Source organism: Schistocerca piceifrons, chromosome 7 (assembly GCF_021461385.2).
Source record: "Schistocerca piceifrons isolate TAMUIC-IGC-003096 chromosome 7, iqSchPice1.1, whole genome shotgun sequence".
NCBI classification, from domain to species: Eukaryota; Metazoa; Arthropoda; class Insecta; order Orthoptera; family Acrididae; genus Schistocerca; species Schistocerca piceifrons.
In genome coordinates, this window is record NC_060144.1 from 354,507,991 (window position 1) to 354,531,303 (window position 23,313).

At 40.3% G+C, this 23,313-nt stretch overlaps 2 protein-coding genes across 2 annotated transcripts in view; one reads left to right on the forward strand and one right to left on the reverse strand.

The window, feature by feature from the left end:
- LOC124804770 (WD repeat-containing protein 48-like) overlaps nucleotides 1–19,695 on the reverse strand; it is a 162,473-nt gene extending 142,778 nt beyond the window's left edge. Inside the window, exons 1-2 of the mRNA XM_047265088.1 lie at nucleotides 19,439–19,695; nucleotides 13,034–13,250 (exon numbers count right to left, since the gene is read on the reverse strand). Coding sequence (XP_047121044.1) covers nucleotides 13,034–13,250; nucleotides 19,439–19,486 — 265 coding nt within the window. The 5' untranslated portion in view covers nucleotides 19,487–19,695. The remainder of the gene's footprint in view (nucleotides 1–13,033; nucleotides 13,251–19,438) is intronic.
- A 191-nt stretch (nucleotides 19,696–19,886) lies between these two features.
- Nucleotides 19,887–23,313, forward strand: part of LOC124805075 (26S proteasome non-ATPase regulatory subunit 4) — an 87,947-nt gene continuing 84,520 nt past the window's right edge. Inside the window, exon 1 of the mRNA XM_047265507.1 lies at nucleotides 19,887–20,014. Coding sequence (XP_047121463.1) covers nucleotides 19,989–20,014 — 26 coding nt within the window. The 5' untranslated portion in view covers nucleotides 19,887–19,988. The remainder of the gene's footprint in view (nucleotides 20,015–23,313) is intronic.

The window sequence follows — 23,313 nt, forward strand, 5'->3', positions numbered from 1 at the left end:
TTGGCCACAGTTTGTTGGTGGTCATTCATGTGCACACACAGCTTGTTGGTTGCCTACCCTTGTAGGATGCAGCACAGTGGTTGCACTTAGCTTGTAGACCAAATGGCTGGTTTCACAGGTAGCCCTGTCTTTGATGGAGAGGTGATGGTTGTGACCAGACTGGAGCAGGTGATGGTGGTGGTAGAGGGAGGATGTATCGGACAGGTCTCACATCTAGGTCTATTATAGAGATATGAGCCAAGAGGCAAGGGGTTGGGAGCACCGGTTGTGTAGGGATGGACAAGGATATTGTGCAGATTTGGTGGACAGCGGCATACCACTGTGGAAGGGGTTGGAAGGTTAGTGGTTAGGAAATTCCTGATTTCCAGGCATGACGAGAGGTGGTTAAAACCCTGATGTAGAATGTGATACAGTGCTCCAGACCTAGGTGGTACTGAGTCATGATGGCAATGCTCCTCTGTGATCGGATGGTGGGACTTTGGGAGGTGGTGGGTGGTCGGAGAGATAAGGCATGGGATATCTGTTTTTGTACCACACTGGGAAGGTAATTAAGGTCTGCAAAGGCCTCGTTGGAATGGGTGGCAGCTGTCAAAGTGGAGGTATTGCTGAAGGTTGGTATGTTTAATATGGACAGAGTTACTGATGTAGCCATCTTTCAGGTGGAGCTCAACATCAAGGAAGGTGGCTTGTGTTGAGGAGGACTAGGAGAAGGAAATCTAATCATATCTTTTGTCCCCCTGCTTCACACTTATGCATCCACAGACCTGCAGCCCTTGTTACAATCTTCTTATTTTTTTTTATCGGCCTACTCCCTCAAATTTTTCCCACCCGTTTTTGTGTCCGTCTGCAAATTTGTCAGATATATGTCTATATTACTTGCGTATTTTTACACTCTTTTCCTCCATCATGAATCCTTGCTTTTTCCATCTGCATCAGTACTGAAGTTTCCTTATCCCTAGTCACAACCCAGACCTTCATACTGTTTCTACGTTGTTGGTTGGCTCATTGAATCTCCCCAAATGGTCTTACTATCAAATTACCCATATCTGGCTGCAACCCCTCTTTCCACAATGGCCATATGTACAGATTCCGTCAGTCCTTAACACTCACCGACATAGTCTTTCAAAACCATGTCAATCAGGCCCAAACCACCTTGCAATACCTCCTCTCTCCACCCATAAAATTCTTCTTCTACGCAATCCCAAATTCCTGGATCCCATATCACACACAAACTTTCGCCCTAGAACTAGAGCACCATGCACAACGCCACCTCACAAAAATCTCCACCCTGTTCACTTCTGGTTCCTGCTTTGGACTACCACTATCCCGCACACCTACAAAGATCTTCAAACCTCCCCGACATCTGCTCATAGCTGACAAAACCTGCCTTTCAGATCTGCTACATTTACCCAATCCTCAAAAAGTGTCTCCCACCACCATACAGAATCCAGAACCTAAAGATACCCCAAACACAGTCATGAATCTCTCCTCCGAAAGTTTTAGTGTCACAAAAGTATCAGTCCTTTCCAAAGGCCTCAGATTTTGCCCTACTCTCAAATTCAATCGTGCAAGACTTGTTAAAGACCTTCTCTCCTCCTCCTAGTCCCTACAGTGGAATCATTTTTTCGCCACCAACCCTACTAGTTGAACTCAACCAAAGAGCTATATTAAACCCTGCCTGTCTGTAGGACATTTGGCATAAAAATACATGAATTTAGTGTGAATGCAAATGACTTTATATCTTTAATTTCATTTTATTCTTTTTTATTAGATGTTAAGTGATGACAAGTTATTATGTAATTATGTAAATACTACTGGAACACAGTTCTTTATTGTCATGCCAAAACTATCACAGTTATAAATTCAAGACTGGCTGATAAAATTTTCATTACAATGAACAATGAGATAAATCCTAAAAATAATCCTTAGGGTGCTTTTTGTCATTACTGATGGCAATATAGTGTCTGCTGCCCAACAGCCTCAAACAATACAATTACAGTATGTCCATTTATGTAGTTTCTGTTATGAATTGCTGACAATCAACATTTTATCTGACACTTTTACATCACTGATCTTTTCTTTTGCTATCGGCATTGGCTTGTTATTAATGAGGAGAGTGTGTGTGTCCTTTTCTGGTAAGCGTAGATTGATGTTAGTTCAAGACAGATCAGCTATCATTAATGTAATGAAACAAAAGTATTCAAGATATCAGTGCTATTACCCACTGCAGTATGGAATCGGTATGTTGTTACTATAAGCAAAATAATTTCACATTATGAATAAATAAATAAAAAATTGTTTAATTCTTTGTCCTCATTGTAATCATACAATGACCTATCCATGCTAATGTGTGTTGCCAAAAATAAATTATATCATCTAGTCCTCAAACACCAATAAGAGCTAGCAATGAGAATTTTGTCCGATGCTGCCGAAATAACACTGAGGAAAATAGAACCAAAATTATATCATTTTACAGCATAACTAAAATAATTAGAAATCCATAAGTTATTCAACAAATTTTAAGACTATAGTCCTGCAGATATTATTAGATGCACCTGGTTATTTGTGGGGTTTAGTTTTGTATACTGGTTAACCTACCATTGTTTAATAGGCTGGGTATTGTTAAAGAGCTATTATAAAATGAAATGAGCTCATTTCTTATGCTGCATCATTTTTGTCAGAGCCTTGCCACTTTCTGTTTCCGGAACACCAAGAGGTGATGTATTTGAAACACAAGTGCATTATCAACATTTAGTGTTGTTGGTTTCTTGGTGTATTTACCATCTGTAGCCCCTTATGACAAAGTTTGCTGATTACTGATTTCAGATCCAATAAGATATGAAAATACCGTAATGGATGAAGTACATGATCCGACACCTCAAAAGTTTTCAGAGGTAAAAGCAATGACTGGCACCAATCTGACTTCAAACTGGGAGATTTCTCAAAGACTGTTCATATCAGAATCATCTATAAGATGTGTAAATAAGAGGACTGATTTTGCCGAGGAATTAGTCCCTCACAGAAAGAACAGGTGAGACAGAAGACCAATATTTTCACCAACACCTGAAACTTCCTTCAAGAAGATAGACCTTGAGAACTGATTTACTTGTACAAAATAAATTAAAATGAAACTGGAACACAGTGACATTATTGCACCTCAAAGAACTGTAAGATGCAAACTTTCACAAATGAACTTCATGGCTCATAGGACTGCCCAGAAGCCAAAATTAGCTGCTGTCATGATGTCTTGCATGGCCAAAGGAGCACAAGCATCGAGATTTGGCTTCTGTAAATTGGTAGCATTAAATTAGGCAGTATTTGTCTTCATACAGTAGTGATAAAATAAATTATCTGAGTTCAAAGTCAATCCAAAAGCAAATCTTAATGGGTTTTTTGTCTTATTCCAGTTTGTTTTAGCGATGGGTCTACATTTGAAATTTTGATAAATAAATCTCAGTTTAACAAGTTAGTTTGTGTGGCCATCCTCTGCAGCAAGCATATAAATACTTGTTTTGCAAATCAAACTGCCTTTTCCTGCTGCTAGTTACTTTATTTATCCCATATGCGTTTCACCGCCTCCTGTTCCAAGGCATCATCAGTGGAATCTATAATGATACAGTTTTGTTAGTTATAGATTATCAAACAGTTCACTTCACGATTTTTTGTATTTCCTCAGATCTGGTCTGGAGGTCGCACTACCACTTTTATCACTGTTCTATATTCACACCTTTGTGTTCTTGCCATCCACACACAGTTCACCATGTTTCTCACTCTTTTTTGTGGTGGACTATCATTCTTTTGTCACTCGCTACAACTATTTCGTCGTACACTTCTTTTCACAGCGTAAATATTGCGACTCCATTACGTGTTTCATCATCTTTGGTATGTTTACCTATTTGTTGCCAACCTAACGAAGTATATGTTCGTTACTAACTTCTATTTATGATGTTTATACCATGTGTGAGTCTGTATGTGAGAGAGATTGGAGGGGGGGGGGGTTAGAGCCGATTTTTTTTTTTTTTTTTAATTGGGGGGAGGGGGTGGTGGTTGTTCTAGCTGTTAGCGAGTGGCTGAAAACTTTGGTGACAACTGTTTTGACTTTTCGTTTCAGTATTCTGGGGAGGGGTCATGGATGAGAGTGTAAAGATGTTGGGTTCTATTATTATTACATTGTACAGTATTATTGTATCTATCCTTTTTGAAAACATTATTCTATTATTTTATCTATTAGTGTAAATAATGAATTGCTTGGCATGTGTACTTGGTCATTCAACAGGATTTTCCCCTCTGCTTTGGTTTTATGTATGTAGTAATTTTCTTGCATAGTTAGAAGGTGCTTTTTATTGTTGATTCTAATTATTCTCATGTCATCTTCTCTAGTGGTTGGTTTGTGGTCTTTTTCTCCTAGGTGTTCTGCAAATGTGGAGTGGTTTGTCCCATATTTCCATGCTCTTATGTGTTCCTTGTATCTGACATCAAATGTTCTCCCTGTTTGCCCTATGTATGTGCCTTCACAAGTGTTACGCTGTAACCGCTATGTGTCTCTGTTTTTTGTCAGTTTTGGGGTGTATTTTTGTATAGAATTGTCTGTTGTGTAAGCTATGTTTATTCCCTGTCTTTTGAAAATGTTGGTGATTTTATGGGCGAGTTTGTGTTTGTATGTCATTGTGTACCATCTTGTGTCTTCTTTCATCTTTTTCTGATTATCCCATGTAGTTGTTATGGGACTGAGTATTTGTGTTTGGTTCTGTTGTGTTGTCATCTCTGTTTTGGAGCTTTCTGCTTTTATTTTACTCTTAATTTTGTTATTTAGCTTTGTGACTGTGTTATTATTGTAACCATTATTTTGTGCTACCTGCTTTGTTATGTTCAGTTCTTTGTAGTAGCTTTCTTTGGTGAGTGGTACTGTGTTGAAACTATGGAGCATGTGTCGAAGTGCTGCTTGCTTTTGTGCGTGCGGGTGGTTCGAGGATTGGGGAATGATAATGTCCGTTGCTGTGGGTTTACGATAAATTTCAAACATATGCTTATTGTTTTCTTTTTTGATTGTTATATCCAGAAAGTTAATTTGATTGTTCTGTTCTCTTTCAGTTGTGAATTTTATATTTTTATGTATCTTGTTGATGTCAGTATGTAGTTTTTCAATTTTTGTTTGTGGTTCATCGATTAAGCAAAGGACCAATATAATATGTTGTATTCTTTTGCTACTATTTTTGTGAAAATGATCCGTTCAATGTGGTTTACAAAAATATTTGCTAAGGCTCCTGAAACTTGGGACCCCATTGGCAATCCATCTTCTTGTAAATAAAATTCATTGTTCAACTGGAAGTAATTTTGTTCTGTTATGAGCTTTATTAGTGTGCATATTTCCTTAATCTGCTCATCAGGGAGTTGACTATAAGTTTTCAGGTTCTTATGTATAATTTCTATTGTTTCTGGTACTGGTATGTTGGAATACAAGTTTTCTATATCAAATGAGGGGAGTGTTGCTGTGTCTGGGATTTTTATATCTTTTATTTGTTTTATTGGCTGTGTAGTGTTTTTAATGGTTCTGTCTTCTTGTACTTTGAAATTTCGTAAGTAATTACTTTTTTTACAAAAAAACGCGAAGTGAACCGTTGGATAATCTATAACTAACAAAACTGTATCATTATAGATCCCACTGATGATGCCTTAGAACAGGAGAAGGCAAAATGCCTATGGGATAAATAAAGTAACTAGCAGCAGGAAAAGGCAGTTTGATTTGCAAAACAAGTAAATCTCAGTTTGTAGGAAGGTGCTCTGGTGAACCATATTACCATCCCAACTGTGTTGTGCAGACTGTGAAACATGCCACCAAAGTCATGACATGGTCTGTTATCAGTGACAAAAACAGTCGACGTCTGTACTTGGTTGAGGGAATAACGTGGAAAAACTATTACAAGGAGGTGTTAAAGAGGAGGCTATTACCTCAGATAAAAGAATGGTTCCCTAAAGGAGAAGAATTTGTGCTTACGCAGGACAGAGCTCCATGTCACATGGCATGGTCAGTAAAACCCTTTTTGGAACAAGATCTGCCCTTGAAAAGAGAAGTGGCAAAGGAAACAATCGCCACAAAAATTCATCTCACTGAATAGATTATTCAAGTCTGATATCATTCAAGGATGCAGGACACCGTACAAGCCTGTATTAACAATATGCTAAGGTGAGTTGAAGCATTAATAGCTGCTAAAAGTGGTGTGACAAAGTATTAGGAAGTTAGGCCTATTTCCACTAACTGGACATCTTAAAAAAAAAAAAAAAAAAAAAAAAAAAAAAAAAAAAAAAAAAAAAAAAAAAAAAAAAAAAGAGCCAATGACAATTAATATTAAAACTGTATGGTTTATCAGTTATCAATAATCTGTAAAATTTAAAGAAATTAAATCACTTCATTTAGACAGATCAAAATAGTCTTTGCAGTTTTTTGTATCTCCTAAACACACATTGAATTAAAAATTCAAGGTGTGTCTAACTATGTGGCAAGAGTCTGTTAATTGTTAGGATAGTAGATCTAGCAAGTTTCCTTCAGTATCTTGTAGCAACAATGGAGTAGTCTCTGTTTTCAAAACATTCAGAATGATACAATTAAACCACAGCGAGTTTTTGCCTTATTTTATTACTTTACTGGGAACTTCCTTATCCAGAGCACATTCATAAAGTCTTTCAGCTTTACCCACAAATGTGTCAAATTAGAACGAAATGGTCCCAGTACACCCTTTAAACAAGTTTTTTTGTGACTACCAGTTCGATCATCTGCTTTCTTGATAATCTTTTTTGCCTTTGGTGACTAGTGTCCCTGTAGTACCATCTTGGTTGCTAACTTCTATATCTCACCTTCTCCAAAGTTCCGAGGAAAGGTTGAGAAACTTACACTGATAGATCAAACCTGGGATAATTTCCTTAGGAAGAGAATTAAGTCCAAGGTGAACACGGGCCGGCCGCCGTGCGAAGCCTAGGTAGTGAAGGGTTGACACCCAAGAAGAAAGTGTCAGATAGCGTGAAGTTAAGCTGCTGCAGCAATAACCAACAGAGAACTCCAGGAGGTAACAAAGAAGAGGGATGCACCCCATACTGGCAGTCAGAGTCATTGAAGAAGGAGGTATAAGATGGGTGACCGGGCACTGCAGGCAAATGGCAGGCGTATCCACTGAGCAGAACATCACACTGGTACAACAGCAACAGTTCGGCAGTAGAGACTTTCAACCAGGCTAGTGTAAAACGTGCCAGTGGTCAAACGGATTCCACGATGGTGGATTGTATTTCGATAGCATAAGGCGGATGGACATGCAGAGGCATAATGAAACAGCCATAGTCTAGCTTCAGACAGACAAGGGATTGGTACAAACAGAGAAGGGTGGTCCGATATGCTCCCCAGGAAGTAGTGTTTAGGACATGTAGGACACTGAGGGACCGGATACAGCAGGCTGCCAGGTAAGACTGGTGGGAGGACCAAGAAAGTTTCCTATCAAGCAGAAGCCCCGTTTCAGCAAACAGAAGAGCAATAGGCCCAAGATGTACAGATGGTGGAAGAAACCAATTCCACTGCCAGAAATTCACACAAAAAGTTTTGTCAGTGGAAAAGTGAAAGTCATTGTCGATGCTACATGAGTAAAGATGATCGAGACATCGCTGAAGATGCCGCTCTAAGAGACAAGTCCATGGAGAACTGCAACAGATTGCAAAATTGTCGGAGACCCCCGGCAGGAGACAGGCGATAATAAGGTTAATAGCTATAGCAAAGAGGATGACGCTCAGGACGGAGCACTGAGGCACCCAGTTTTCCTGGGTAAAGTTCTCCGACAAGGCAGAACTCATACATACCTTGAAAACTCCGTCTTTTAGAAATTCCTGAAGGAAACATGGCAGGCGGCCTTGGAAGCCCAACAGGTAGAGAGTAAGGAAGATAACAGTCCTCTGGCAGGTATTGTAGGCCTTCTCCAAGTTAAAAAACATGGCCACAGACTGATATGCCCACAGAAAACCATTCATGACATGGGTTGATAAAATGACAAGATGGTCAAATGCAGAATGGCACACTCAAAACGCACATTGTGCAGTGGTTAGTAAAGTGTGAGACTCAAGCCAACGTATCTGCTGGACATGAATAATATGTTCCACCACCTCGCCAACACAGCTAGTGAGAGAAGTGAGGTGGTAGCTAGAAGGAAGTTACTTGTCCTTACCAGGCTTAGGTACAGGTATGACAGTGGCTTCACCCAATGCCTGGGAAACTTGCCCTCCACCCAGATGCAATTATATGTACGAGGGAGACAGTGCTTGCCTGAAATAAACTGCAACATCTGAATGTGAACATCGTCCGGCTCTGGGGCGGAAGATCAGGATGAAGTGAGAGAGAGCATGATCTAGCTTCCTCATAGTAAAGGTGCCATTGTAGCATTCACAATTCTGAGATGAGAAGGGTATCGCTCGAGCCTCCTCCACTCTTTTCTGATGGAGAAAGGCAGGGTGATAGTGGGTGGATTTCGAAATCTCTGCAAAATAGCGGCCTAAGGTGTTGGAGATAGTAATGGAGTCCACAATGACATCATCTGCTACAGTCAGGCCAGAAATTTGGGGATGGATTTTGGCCCCAGAGAGCTGCTGGAGGTTGGCCCACATGACGGAAGAGGGAGTGGAAATGCTAAAAGAACTAATAAATGGAATCCAGCTAGCTTTTTTGCTATCCTGAAAAATGCGACAACAAACACTGCACTCGCATCCACTTACAACAAATTCAGTTCGGCATCATAGGATGACTGAGAAAAGCAGAGAGCACATCCCCGCACATGAACTGCATCACGGCATGTCTCAGTCCACCAACATTTGTTGGTTTCGAAGGACAAAGTCCCATTACGTAGATGAGAGCAAGATTTCACAGGGCCAGCAATCTCACCCACATTTTTATGAATAGTAAATGGATTAACCATAGAAAAAGGTCTGACCCTCCCCAGTATGTGATACCACAAGGAACCAAGGTGAGACTGGGAGACTCTTTGAACCTTTAGTCTCTTTCCATACACATTTAGTAGACAGACATTGAGATGAAGGTAAGTGGCTCATTGCGAAAAAATGCTCCACGATTGCCAACGTCTCCGATGGCACACTCCTTCCAACTGGGGGTCCCTCAGAGAGAGAGGAGGGGGGTGGGGGGCCTCATACACCTTAGATGATAGGTCACACCTCCCGAACTTCTGACAGAGGGACCTACTGGAAATTTGGGAAGGTCACAGCTCAGGCATTCACCCCTCTATGGGCCTGTCCTGTACCAGGGGGGTACATGTGAACCCAGCCTGTCAACCTGGGGCTGGGAATTATGCATTACCCAGTCACTTGTTGTGCATAAAGTCGTGTGGGCTGGCCTTCAGCAGTGCACAGGGAGGAAGAAGAAACATAGAGGAACCTCAAACACTGAAGTGGAGGACTGGTATGAAGCGGAAAACAAAGAAAGACAAGACAGATGAGGGGGTTGTTCTGATGTCTGGCTATTAAAACCTCAGAACACATTACCAAAAACATGCTAGACAAGTTTCCCAATGAAGATGAGAAAGGATAGCAGAAGTATAGACACACAGCATGGAAAGGGAAGAGGTGCTGCAAAGGCTGGGGCCCTGTGGTAGCCAAGCACGTACTCACCAAAGAGTGGTGGGCCACCTGGGGTGTGACATAATGATGTGCTGTGTGATGTCATGGTGCCAGTGTGTTTTTTATTCACATGATGATGCAGATAATGTGTTTCAGCATTTGGAGGTGCTCTCTTGTGCTGCATGTTTGTTCCGAAGTTGTTTTTTTAGGTATGTTAGTGAATCATTTGACATTGTGAGTTGACTTGATCAGATTGTTATTGGGGAGTTTGCGCCAGTTTGCAAGTGAGCTATTTAAATTTTGCGTATCACGGCTGATGGTTTTGTTTTTGCATTTGGGTTTGCTAGTGTCACTGTTTCTCATGATTGGAGATTTAAAATTATTATTATTATTATTATTTTTTTTTCCAGTCACGGGTAAGGTACAGAAATTTACAAGTAGGTCATGGCTTGTTGCAATGTGGGCAAAGATATGTTGTCTACAATTATGTTTCTACAGTTAACTGAACTGATAGTGAAGGATTTTGTGTGTGTGTGTGTGTGTGTGTGTGTGTGTGTGTGTGTGTGTGTGTGTGTGTGTGTGGTACCAGACTTTATTTTCATTTTATTTTTTTACTGCAGTATGTGTGGTACGTTAAGTTTGTGTATAGCTGTTTGTGCACATCGAAATTGGTAATGGTGGAAGTTTTCAAGACTTTCACATTGCGATTGGTAGGTATCGTGGGTTTACACGACATTTACAAATGTCCGTTAGGTTAAGTTTTTTATTTTAGTTCTGCAAGTGGATTTTCATTTGTTGTACTGTGGATTTTGTTTTTGACAGGCAGGGTAACTGAAGGTTAGGAGAATGGATTCAAGTGTGTCAGTAACAGGTTTTGGAGTAGTGTATGGGTTCATAGTATCAAGAACTTCATTTGAACTATATAGGTCAAGTTTTATTTGCAATACCACATTTCGAGTAGTGTGTTTGTTACTGGTATCATGATCTTTGCTTGAGCTTTATAGATCAAGCCAAAATTATGATACCAAAGGTTTTCACTTTTGCATTTTTTTGGCTATGCTAAATATTAATAATTTTGCATGTTTGATTTTAGGGTTAATATTTAATTTGTAATGGTAGTGTTATCCTTACAAGGGAACCTCCCCATCGCACCCCCCTCAGATTTAGTTATAAGTTCGCACAGTGGATAGGCCTTGAAAAACTGAACACAGATCAATTGAGAAAACAGGAAGAAGTTGTGTGGAACTGTGAAAAAATAAGCAAAATATACAAACTGAGTAGTTCATGGCAAGATAGGCAACATCAAGGACACTGGGAACGCAGGAGCGCCGTGGTCTCGTGGTAACGTGAGCAGCTGCGAAACGAAAGGTTCTCGGTTCAAATCTTCCATCGAGTGAAGAGTTTAATTTTTTATTTTCAGTTTATGTGACAAACTCTTATGTTTTCATCACTTTTTTGGGAGTGATTATCACATCCACAAGAAAACCTAAATCGGACATGGTAGAAGAATCTTTTTACCCATTCGCCAAGTGTACAAGTTAGGTGGGTCGACAACATATTCCTGTCATGTGACGCACATGCCGTCACCAGTGTCGTATAGAATACATCAGATGTGTTTTCCTGTGGAGGAATTGGTTGATCTATGACCTTGCGATCAAATGTTTTCGGTTCCGATTGGAGAGGCACGTCCTTTCGTCTACTAATCGCACGGTTTTGCGATGCGGTCGCAAAACACAGACACTAAACTTATTACAGTGAACAGAGACGTCAATGAACGAATGGACAGATAATAACTACGCAAAAATAAAGAAAGTAAAATTTTCACTCGAGGGAAGACTTGAACCAAGGACCTCTCCTTCTGCAGCTGCTCACGCTACCACGGGACCACGGCGCTCCTGAGCTCACGCTCTCCTTGATGTTACCTATGTGGCCAATGGACTACTCAGTTTGTATATTTTGCTTATTTTTTCACAGTTCCACACAACTTCTTCCTGTTTCCTCAATTGATCTGTGTTCAGTTTATCAAGGCCTATCCACTGTGCCAAGTTATAACTAAATCTGAGGGGGGTGCGATGGGGAGGTTCCCTTGTTAGTGTCATATATTTAGCATTTCGCGGCCCAAAACCCTCTACTTCCCACAGCTGTCCTGTTAGTTTCATTGTTTAGCTGTGGTTAAATGTTTCCCATGTTATTTATGTTTGTTCATGGGTGTGATTAGTGATGTCACAGTTGCCATACTGCATACACTAGAAATACTAGTGTCACCATCTTGATGACATCACAGAACAAATCAGACATGCAGAATTGCAACTTTCAGTTTTGCCCAATAATAAGCAACTCCAGAATGAGATTTTCACTCTGCAGCGGAGTGTGTGCTGATATGAAAACTTCCTGGCAGATTAAAACTGTGTGCCGGACCGAGACTCGAACTTGGGTCCTTGGCCTTTCACGAGCAAGAGCTCTACCAACTGAGCTATCCAAGCACAACTCACGCCCCGCCCTCAGAGCTTTACTTCCGCCAGTACCTTGTCTCGTACTTTCCAAACTTCACAGAAGCTCTCCTGTGAACCTTGCAGAACTAGCACTCCTGGAAGAAAGGATATTGTGGAGACATGGCTTAGCCACAGCATGGGGGATGTTTCCAGAATGAGATTTTCACTCTGCAGCAGAGTGTGCACCGATATGAAATTTCCTGGCATATTAAAACTGAGTGCCGGACCGAGACTCGAACTTGGGACCTCTGCCTTTCGCTGGCTAGTGTTCTACCAACTGAGCTACCCAAGCATGACTCACGCCCCGTCCTCAGAGTTCGAATCTTGGTCCAGCACACAGTTTTAATCTGCCAGGAAGTTTCAATAAGCAACTCATTCCTATGTTCCAGTCAATATGAGGTACCACAATTATCTAGCAAAACACTTCAGTTATGTTTTATTTTTCACAAGTTTCCAGATCTTTAAAGAACAATAAAAATAATGCCTTTCAGATATAAATCAATATGTTAACGAAAAAAAAACAAACAGCAATTTTATCTTTCATTAAAATTCATGAGCGACAAGAAAAATGTGATGGTTCCCTCTACTCTTCTGTTGATCTACTAAAGGAAATTTTATATTTCCACTATTGCCACAATAATTCTGGATTTGTGTCAACAATGAGGCCGCTTCATCACTTCTGCAGTTTCCTGTAATCCATTATGGGACCTAGTGACTCTAAACATAACTGTTGGCATTAAGAACAACAAAAACAACAACCATCACCAATACTATTTATTTACAAGAATACAATTTTTAAAAATTTCCCTCTTTTCTGTATTTAACCACTCGGGCAGGAACAATGTCAAGCTGTTCAATTTTAAGTTACATCAAATTAATGAAGAAAAGTATTGTACAGTATTCAATTCATTTAATAGTAACATCTTTTTTAAAATACTTACAGTTTTTTCCTCCACAACAAAGAACGATGTCATTGACCCAATCTGTATGATGTTCCATTGATTGTAGATATGGATCCTTCATGTTACGACAGTTCCAAATACGCACAATGGAGTCACGACCAGCAGAGTACAACCGCTGGAGATGCGGGTCATATTGTAAGGAATTAACTCCTGCCCTGTGCCTTTTTTCTATTTCATCTCGTATCACGAAAGATACCTACAACAAATTATCATCAGAGAACACCAAATAACTAAATGTGATTTCATATTTATTTAGCAACATTTCATTATTAAGACACACACTGAACTCAATGAAGTCGTAGTTATCCATCAAACTACTAGACTGAAATTATTCAGCTATGATCTGTTCCAGATTCTGGGAAAACAAGGTGCAATAACAGGCCACCACTCACCATACACAAGAAGGATTAACCACTAGGTACACAAAAGAAAATACCGCCCTTACATGGTAACATTCTACTTCTCTGCACTTTCTGAGCTGCACCCAAGCAGGCTAAAGCTGTGCCTTTATAGGTATCTGCCACTCTGACATAATGTCTTTGGCCTCGTGTGCAGTAACCATAGCTCAGGCTTCCCTCTAGGTGCCAGCGACATAGTGTTTAATGAGGATAAAAGGCTCGCACATTAGCTACAGCAAGGAAGTTGGTTGAGAACCCCACTGCAGTACTGCAACTTGTGGGTGACATTTTTCTGGCAGCCCCATGTAACAGCCGAGAGACTCACTTTGGCAGGTGGGTCCAGTTGGAGGTAGACATGGTGGCCATTAATGGGGTGGAAACACAACTGGAACTGGCTGTTTGCTTCCTGCTTGGGCAGCGGTGAGTTGTGTGTTACAGCCAGAGTCTTTGAATACGCTGCCTTACCCAGTAACCAGGAGGCTTGTGGTGGTTTTAATTTCATCCAGGTGCAACACAGAAACATGGTGAGCATATGCATTTGAAATCACGGGTGCTGGGGAACGGAACTTTGGAAAATCCCTGTGTTCTGCCATAAGGAATCGCCATCCTGTTATCGAGACACACTGCACTATAGTACAGTGTGGTCCCAACCTGTGTGGAAGCATTTATTATGTTCTGTTCTCGTAATAAACAAGTATGTTACTTCTTGTTAATTTTTCATAAAGTTCTGCCTCACACTTGGATGTGTGTTGTCTTATTATCAATGTACATGCAGAAGGCTGGCAGCACTTAACCACTCACCAACCTAGCTCCCTACCATTTAACTTTCCTTTTCTCATCCTCCACCTCAATGTACATAATGCAAATGACAAGCTCATTTTTATTGGTACAGCACTAGAAAACTGCTGTCTGTCTATGGAAGGGGCTGCTCATAGAAAACTTGTTAAGTCTTTACTGCAATACAATACAGTGTTTGGCATCAATGCCACATTGGAATATACAGACAAGTGCACAAAAATGCTGCTAAGAAAGAAACTGACAGGCACTTTCAGAACAATGCCAAATGTCTCACGGAAAGCTCCACAGAAAATTCCATGAATAATTCATGGAAGTATCTATGAATGTTTCAGCTAATCCAACAATACCAGCAACACACACAGGAACATATCCAGAGTCATTCTTCCGATTTTGATAAAGTTGGTTTTAGTGCACTGAATAGCATCATTGTCAGCACCCTTGCCGAACGTGAATGTGAACTTTTCGTGAAAACAAGTCTTCATTACATGTAATATTCCTGTGGGAATGATATATATATATAATAGAGGGAAACATTCCACGTGGGAAAAATATATCTAAAAAGAAAGATGATGAAACTTACCAAACAAAAGCGCTGGCAGGTCGATAGACACACAAACAAACACAAACATACACACAAAATTTTAGCTTTCGCAACCAATGGTTGCCTCGTCAGGAAAGAGGGAAGGAGAAGGAAAGACAAAAGGATATGGGTTTTAAGGGAGAGGGTAAGGAGTCATTCCAATCCCGGGAGCGGAAAGACTTACCTTAGGGGGAAAAAAGGACAGGTATACACTCGCACACACACACACATATCCATCCACACATACACAGACACAAGCAGACATTTGTAAAGGCAAAGAGTTTGGGATCTCTGCCCAAACTCTTTGCCTTTACAAATGTCTGCTTGTGTCTGTGTATGTGTGGATGGATATGTGTGTGTGTGCGAGTGTATACCTGTCCTTTTTTCCCCCTAAGGTAAGTCTTTCCGCTCCCGGGATTGGAATGACTCCTTACCCTCTCCCTTAAAACCCATATCCTTTTGTCTTTCCTTCTCCTTCCCTCTTTCCTGACGAGGCAACCATTGGTTGCGAAAGCTAGAATTTTGTGTGTATGTTTGTGTTTGTTTGTGTGTCTATCGACCTGCCAGCGCTTTTGTTTGGTAAGTTTCATCATCTTTCTTTTTTTTATATATATATATATATATATATATATATATATAATGGAAGGAAACATTCCACGTGGGAAAAATTATATATAAAAACAAAGATGAGGTGACTTACCGAACAAAAGCGCTGGCAGGTCAATAGACACACAAACAAACACAAACATACACACAAAATTCAAGCTTTCGCAACAAACTGTTGCCTCATCAGGAAAGAGGGAAGGAGAGGGGAAGACGAAAGGAAGTGGGTTTTAAGGGAGAGGGTAAGGAGTCATTCCAATCCCGGGAGCGGAAAGACTTACCTTAGGGGGAAAAAAGGACAGGTATACACTCGCACACACGCACATATCCATCCACACATACAGACACAAGCAGACATATTTAAAGACAAAGAGTTTGGGCAGAGATGTCAGTCGAGATAGAAGTGTAGAGGCAAAGAAGTTGTTGAAAGACAGGTGAGGTATGAGTGGCGGCATTTTCAAGTTGCCGCCACTCATACCTCACCTGTCTTTCAACAACTTCTTTGCCTCTACACTTCTATCTCGACTGACATCTCTGCCCAAACTCTTTGTCTTTAAATATGTCTGCTTGTGTCTGTATGTGTGGATGGATATGTGCGTGTGTGCGAGTGTATACCTGTCCTTTTTTCCCCCTAAGGTAAGTCTTTCCGCTCCCGGGATTGGAATGACTCCTTACCCTCTCCCTTAAAACCCACTTCCTTTCGTCTTCCCCTCTCCTTCCCTCTTTCCTGATGAGGCAACAGTTTGTTGCGAAAGCTTGAATTTTGTGTGTATGTTTGTGTTTGTTTGTGTGTCTATCGACCTGCCTGCGCTTTTGTTCGGTAAGTCACCTCATCTTTGTTTTTTTTTATATATATATATACACACACACACACACACACAGACTCAAGCAGACATATTTAAAGACCAAATATGTCTGCTTGTGTCTGTATGTGTGTGTGTGTGTGTGTGTGTGTGTGTGTGTGTGTGTGTGTGAACGGACACAGGCAGACAGTGTTTGTTGGTAATGAGGATCACCCTGTGGCTAAACATGCCTTGGTCCACGGCCAGCACATCTTGGCACAGTGTTACACCGTCCGGGTTATCTGGATACTTCCCACTGACACCAACCTATCAGAACTCCGGAGATGGGAACTTGTCCTTCAATATATCCTCTCTTCCCGTTACCCACCTGACCTAAACCTCCACTAATTTCAAGTTGCCGCTTTTCGTACATCACTTGTCACTCAACAACATCTTTGTCTCTGTACTTCCGCCTCAACTGACATCTCTGCCTAAACTCTTTCCCTTTACAATGTCTGCTTATATATATATATATATATGTGTGTGTGTGTGTGTGTGTGTGTGTGTGTGTGTGTGCGTGCGCGAGTGAGTGTATACCTGTCCCTTTTTCCCCCTAAGGTAAATCTTTCCGCTCCCGGGATTGGAATGACTCCTTACCCTCTCCCTTAAAACCCACATCCTTTCGTCTTTCCCTCTCCTTCCCTCTTTCCTGACGAAGCAACCTTGGGTTGCGAAAGCTTGAAATTTGTGTGTTTTTTATTGTCTCATATCAACATACCAACACTTTCGTTTGGTAAGTAACAGCATCTTGTGTCTGTGTGTGTGTGTGTGTTAGAGAGAGAGAGAGAGAGAGAGAGAGAGAGAGAGAGAGAGAGAGAGAGAGAGAAAGTGATATTATCTGATGCACAGGACTGGAGAAGGTGTACACTACTGACAAATCGGATAAACTGAAACATTGATTTTTCCATGCACAAGCAGACTGTCACCTCTCAAACTAACCTTCACCTCAAGCTACACCACAGATCAGTATGGCTTCACACCTAAGACCTTGTATTCATATATGCTGGCTTTGTCACCTCACAACCAAACTATCACCTTCGAATCTAACCTAGACCTCAGCGTATGCTGCGGATCAGTCGGTCAGCACAGCCTAAATTCCAAAAAGTAATATGGACACATAACAAATGTTGTCAGGGTTTTGTTCTCTTTCCATTTGTGCATGTGTGACATCACAAGCTACATTATTATTACATAATGGGGCAAGGCTGACATCCAGTACTGCTAGCTTCAGCTGAAGTGGAGAGTCAGCTATAAGAACTAATGAAATGCCATGAGGTGAGGAAAGTGCATTTACCTGAAGAAGTCAAAGGCTCCTAGCACTAGTCCTCTGATGGGGAAGGTTCATTTCCATGCCCAAGCTGCAATATCCTAGTCACTGTAGATTGCTTGCAAAATGTTTGCATCATACAATAATAAAAAGAGTCAATGAGCCCAAGATGACAAAAACTTCTGGGGGGGGGGGAGGGGGGGGGGGGGAGGGGGGGGGGGGAAGGAAAAAATATACATCTACTACTAGCACATTGCCACATGATAGCAGAGGCAGTGAATCCTCAAGTTTGTGTCAATGAGTCTTCACATTTCAATGTCTGCTTCAAAGCAGTGAAGATGGAGCTTTCGAGTAGGGTAAAGGCAATCAATAGAAGAATGTCACAAAGACAATGCCTAGTGGGTCCTCTCACCTAAGGATATGACCACAAGTCAGATAGGTGTAACCAATCTGGAGCCAGCAAAGGGCAGTACATTCCTCACAGAAAGGGTCGTAGGAAGATCACCATGCAACAGCGAATCTGTTATTGCTTGTAGCTTGTCGGTAATGGCCATGGTATGCCAATCCACATTCCATGCCTCCTCAACCCAAAGAAGTGGTGTTGACTGCAAGTTGGATGCCAAAGATGGCTCCAAGATATCCATCTTAGTAGTGTCTTCTGCTATTGATCAGCATGCTCCTTCCCCAGACTCAGTACCCGGCAGCACACAACCGAGCCCCCGGTACCATGAAGGTTAGTAAGAATATTGTGTATGGTTGAAACTAACTTGTTCAGAGGTTAGCACTGGTATTTGGCCTGTAAACTACTTGTGCATGTACAACAGTGTGCTTACATAATGGTCACTAATTCTGCGTAAACACACTGCTGCCATGTGGTAAGAAATATTGTTCATGGCCCTCAGAACATGTGAAGGCATATCAGATGCGAGTATCAACAACTGAGTTATCAGTAGAGATGACTTTTTAACCAAGAACTTCACCAAAACCGAGAGGGAGAAACAGCAAAATGCAATAGGGTATTCTATTCCCTTTGGTTTGAAGGACAGGTTGAAGCAGATCACTGGATGAGGTACACACCATGACAAAACATGACCTACACCAATATTTACTGAATTAGGAGTTATGATTATTCACAGACATATTTTCAACTGCCTAATTCAAATAAAGCTGAACCATAACACCTAAAGAACATCAAATTCACCGTTACAACATCCAAAATTAGGATTGTACCAAAGGATACCATTTGGGAAACAATACGGAATTTTATTAGGCCTACTAGTACTATAGTTCCCTAGTAAGTACTGTACTAGTATTTAACTCTTCGGTAACAAAAAAAATCGTTTGTGATTATAACGTGAGGAGTTACGTGAATATGATCTGACAATCTTCGGGTAGTTTTCGTGGCTATCATCTACGTAACGAATATGTCTAATAGCAACCCCCATTTTTCATAATGTTCATATTAGATGTCGTCCTCTACCATCTTCGCGTCATGATTTTTCTTTCTGGGCAGGTGCCTGGTTGTTCGTTCTCATTTTAAAAACGAAGGCTTTATGCTTCTAGGACTTTTAAGGCAACAATGAAAATCTGTCTCTTAAAACCATATTTATTTGCTTTCGCATAGCAACTTTTAAGTGGCCGGAAATATCCAGAATTGCCTAATTTTTTTCTCTTAAATTTAATCAGCGTCAAATTCTGATCACAATAAAAATAATAAAACCACAGTAAAATGTATGTCGCATACCGGCAAATACACAATGTAGTGGACTCTAAGTAATTTGTATTACACACAATTCCCTCTAGTGTAAGGTGGGGAAAGCACTTGTACATTAAGACTGCACATCATAGCACTCTCTACTAGAAAAATAAAACTTTTTAAATTCAAAACAAACATACCTGAACTTTCTTCCTGCCACTTTGGCCCCCAGATTTGTGAGTAGCCATAGCTTCTAGGCGAAATAAATTATATGAACGGTAAATAAAGTGAACTATCCCATGATACTTAAATGTAGCATTTAGCTGTTTATTAGTTTGAAAACATTAAATTGTCAACTTAACCCCGTCCACCATACCGTTCACTTCTATTCATCATTACATCTATGTCTGTCAAAGTTAACATCTGGGTTCAGTGATTTTCTAGTACGCGTCGCCAAAGTAAAAACTGACGATCCATTGATTGATATATTTAATCAAGATTTTGTGAATCAACTATTTAAATAAATGTTATCTGATGTGTATTTGATTCTAGGACCTTTTTAACAATACAGCGACTTAATTTATCATCAACCGATTACCAACATTCATAGTCTTCTATCTTTGTTTTTGGTGCATGTCATTGAAAGTGTTTTATCTTTGAGAATGAGTTGTTTGCATTTTGTACCCAGTGACTGTAAAGTATTGTGATTGGTGTCAAAAATTGGTGGTTACCGAAGAGTAGAGTGGAAAAATGGTTTTAGAAAGTACTATGATATGGTAAGATTTACAGTCTTCCAAGAAATTAGCGACCGAACTATTGTTATTCTTTTAATTGCAGTGTTCTTGATCACGGCAAATGACACAGCAGAACTTGTGCGTCCTGTGGTAACAAATGATTCGTTTGGTGACGTTTGCCGTACATTTCATTGTATATTATGGTTTGAAGATAGCGTATAAAAAGCTAGATGAAGATGATTTTGCCCATATGTTCATAACCTGTTGCTCATAAAGTACAAGAGTCAGGCAATGCTATGAATAAACGAGAGTTTTGATGATGCATGGATTAAAATTATGTGCAAGACGATTAAGAATTTGGATGAAGAAGTAGCCACGTACTAACTTAAGTACAACAGTTTTACTTTGTCGTATTGTCATGGTCTCTCGAATATTCCCCGTTGAGTTTTACCACTGAATGGTATTGTGGCGGAAAGTTGGGGTTAATAGTTACGCCTGCGGGGTATTGGCTGGCCTAAAGTTTGGTAACATACTACGTTGAAGGCACTACAGAAATGAGTACAGCTCCAGTGAAATTGGGATGCTTAATATTAGCATTTATTGTAGTCGTGATTCAGCCACACTAATTCTCAGAGACCTGAATCAAATACATTTTTACACACCTAATACAATGAAATCTATGTCATTTGTCACGTGCTACCTGATGAAGACCGACAAACTTAAGTTTCTTAGTATTATGCAGTTGCATACAGGAGTGATACATTAGCGTCTTACCAAGTCTTAATATCTTCCTATATCTTAAATATAATTTCTCCATGATACTTATGATTCGAAGGTTTATTTCGCTTATTATGCTATCCCCTGTGACTGTCATACAAACAGCAAATATAATTTTAGTTCCATTGCAATTCAGACATGCCATATCTGCAGCCTCTCCCAGCTTTCATAGTCCCTAACAACTGTTGCGCCATCTTTGCTTTATCATATTGAGTTCAACATTGAAAACTGAAATTAAATTTTATGTTGCTTGTCTGGCTTGAAAATTGTGGTTATCCCCTCATCATTTTTAGTTTTCATTCTTACTTAGTACCTTATCTCAGCATACCATACTTTATATTTTAAATGGTTTGTGATATCCATGTTGTTGTTCTCGTTGTTGTGGTCTTCAGTCCTGAGACTGGTTTGATGCAGTTCTCCATGCTACTCTATCCTGTGCAAGCTTCATCATCTCCCAGTACCTACTGCAACCTACATCCTTCTGCATCTGCTTAGTGTATTCATCTCTTGGTCTCCCTGTACGATTTTTACCCCCCACGCTGCCCTCCATTACTAAAGGTTAGGCACTGGACTCGCATTCGGGAGGACGACGGTTCAATCCCGCGTCCGGCCATCCTGATTTAGGTTTTCCGTGACTTCCCTAAATCGCTCCAGGCAAATGCCGGGATGGTTCCTTTCAAAGGGCACGGCCGACTTCCTTCCCCGTCCTTCCCTAATCCGATGAGACCGATGACTTCGCCGTCTGGTCTCCTTCCCCGAAACAACCAACCAACCATTACTAAATTTGTGATCCCTTGATGCCTCAGAACATGTCCCACCAACCGATCCCTTCTTCTAGTCAGGTTGTGCCATAAACTCCTCTTCTCCCCAATTCTATTCAATACCACCTCATTAGTTATGTGATATACCCCATCTAATATTCATCATTCTTCTGTAGCACCACATTTCGAAAGCTTCTATTCTCTCCTTGTCCAAACTATTTATCGTCCATGTTTCACTTCCATACATGGCTACACTCCATACAAATACTTTCAGAAACGACTGCCTGACACTTAAATCTATACTCGATGTTAACAAATTTGTCTTCTTCAGAAATGCTTTCCTTGTCATTGCTAGTCTACATTTTATATCCTCTCTACTTCGACCATCATCAGTTATTTTGCTCCCCAAATAGCAAAACTCCTTTACTACTTTAAGTGTCTCATTTCCTAATCTAATTCCCCCACCATCACCCGGCTTGATATGCATAGTAGATGATAATATGGCTATTTCATTTTCACCAAATGAAGTGTTTTACAATGATGTAAATTCATCATTGCATGAATACATATCTTCATATCTCTCTTGAGCACTATATGAGAAGAATGTAATATCATCTCCACTAATAATAATTCATATAAGAAGAGTTTAATGGTGTGCTTTGGACAGTAAAACTTGACGGTAATGGGGTAGAATATACTAGTGATAAGACTGGAGTAGTTTGTGCTGAATGATGGGATGAATATTCGACGTAGGCCTTTCACAAGTATTTGGTCAAAGTTATAGAAAGATTGAAGTGATAGAGGTATAATTTAAAAATTACCAATTTGGAATCCATTGGATGCCTGTGTGTGCAGCAACCATTGAATATTCATATTGAATAAAGGACAGCAGTCAGTCTCAAAATCTGTGATTTATTGCAGATCTCAATTTCAGATATAATAAAATCATCAGTGCATTACCAAAGACTTATAAATTTCCCATCATGTCAGAGCATAAAATATGACAAAAGTGCAAAACACAAAACCAACCAAAACCATAAACAACCATTTTGTGTCTGTCATGTAAAGGCTAACTAGAACAATGTCATTGGGCCTTTTATGACTGTTATTGTACTAGTCATGCCTGCATTATAGTCAAAATCTAGATCTGCAATAAATTACAGACTTTGCAACTGCCTGCTGCCCTTTTCTCAATTTAAATGTTACTGTACTTAAGTAGCTGGCCCGGCTATTGAATATAAGGGTCACCATAACTGTACTATATTACAGGGTGATTCGAAATGCCCAAAGAATGTTTAGTGGTATCTTAAACCATGCCAGTAGCCCAGAAATTACTTTCCAGGTGGGCCTACTTGCTAATAATAAAGCCTAGTTTACACAACAACATTGGGTTGCACCACTCGTTGCATGGAATGAGGTGCACGCAAGTGGTTTCATATATGACTGTAGACACAGCGACACCAGTACACATTTCAGTTTCATCGTTTTGTGGGTCCCTGAGTCTTGTATGAAATGAAAGTTTTGGCTGCTGCATGTTGCACGAGTTGTGATGGATTTAAAGCTTGTTGTGTGGAATCGCTGCATAAGGAAAAAAATAAGAAACATTTCGATTCATGACTGGATGAAGAAAAGACATCAGCTCGGTTGCTCAGCATCCTTATTGAAATAATTTGTAACGGATGATCCAAGAAGTTCATTTAATTATCTTAGAATGACACCAAAACTGTTCATGTTTCTTCTAAATACAGTTAATTATTCCATAAGGAATAAAGGTACTGTAATGCATGAAGCACTGTCGCCAGA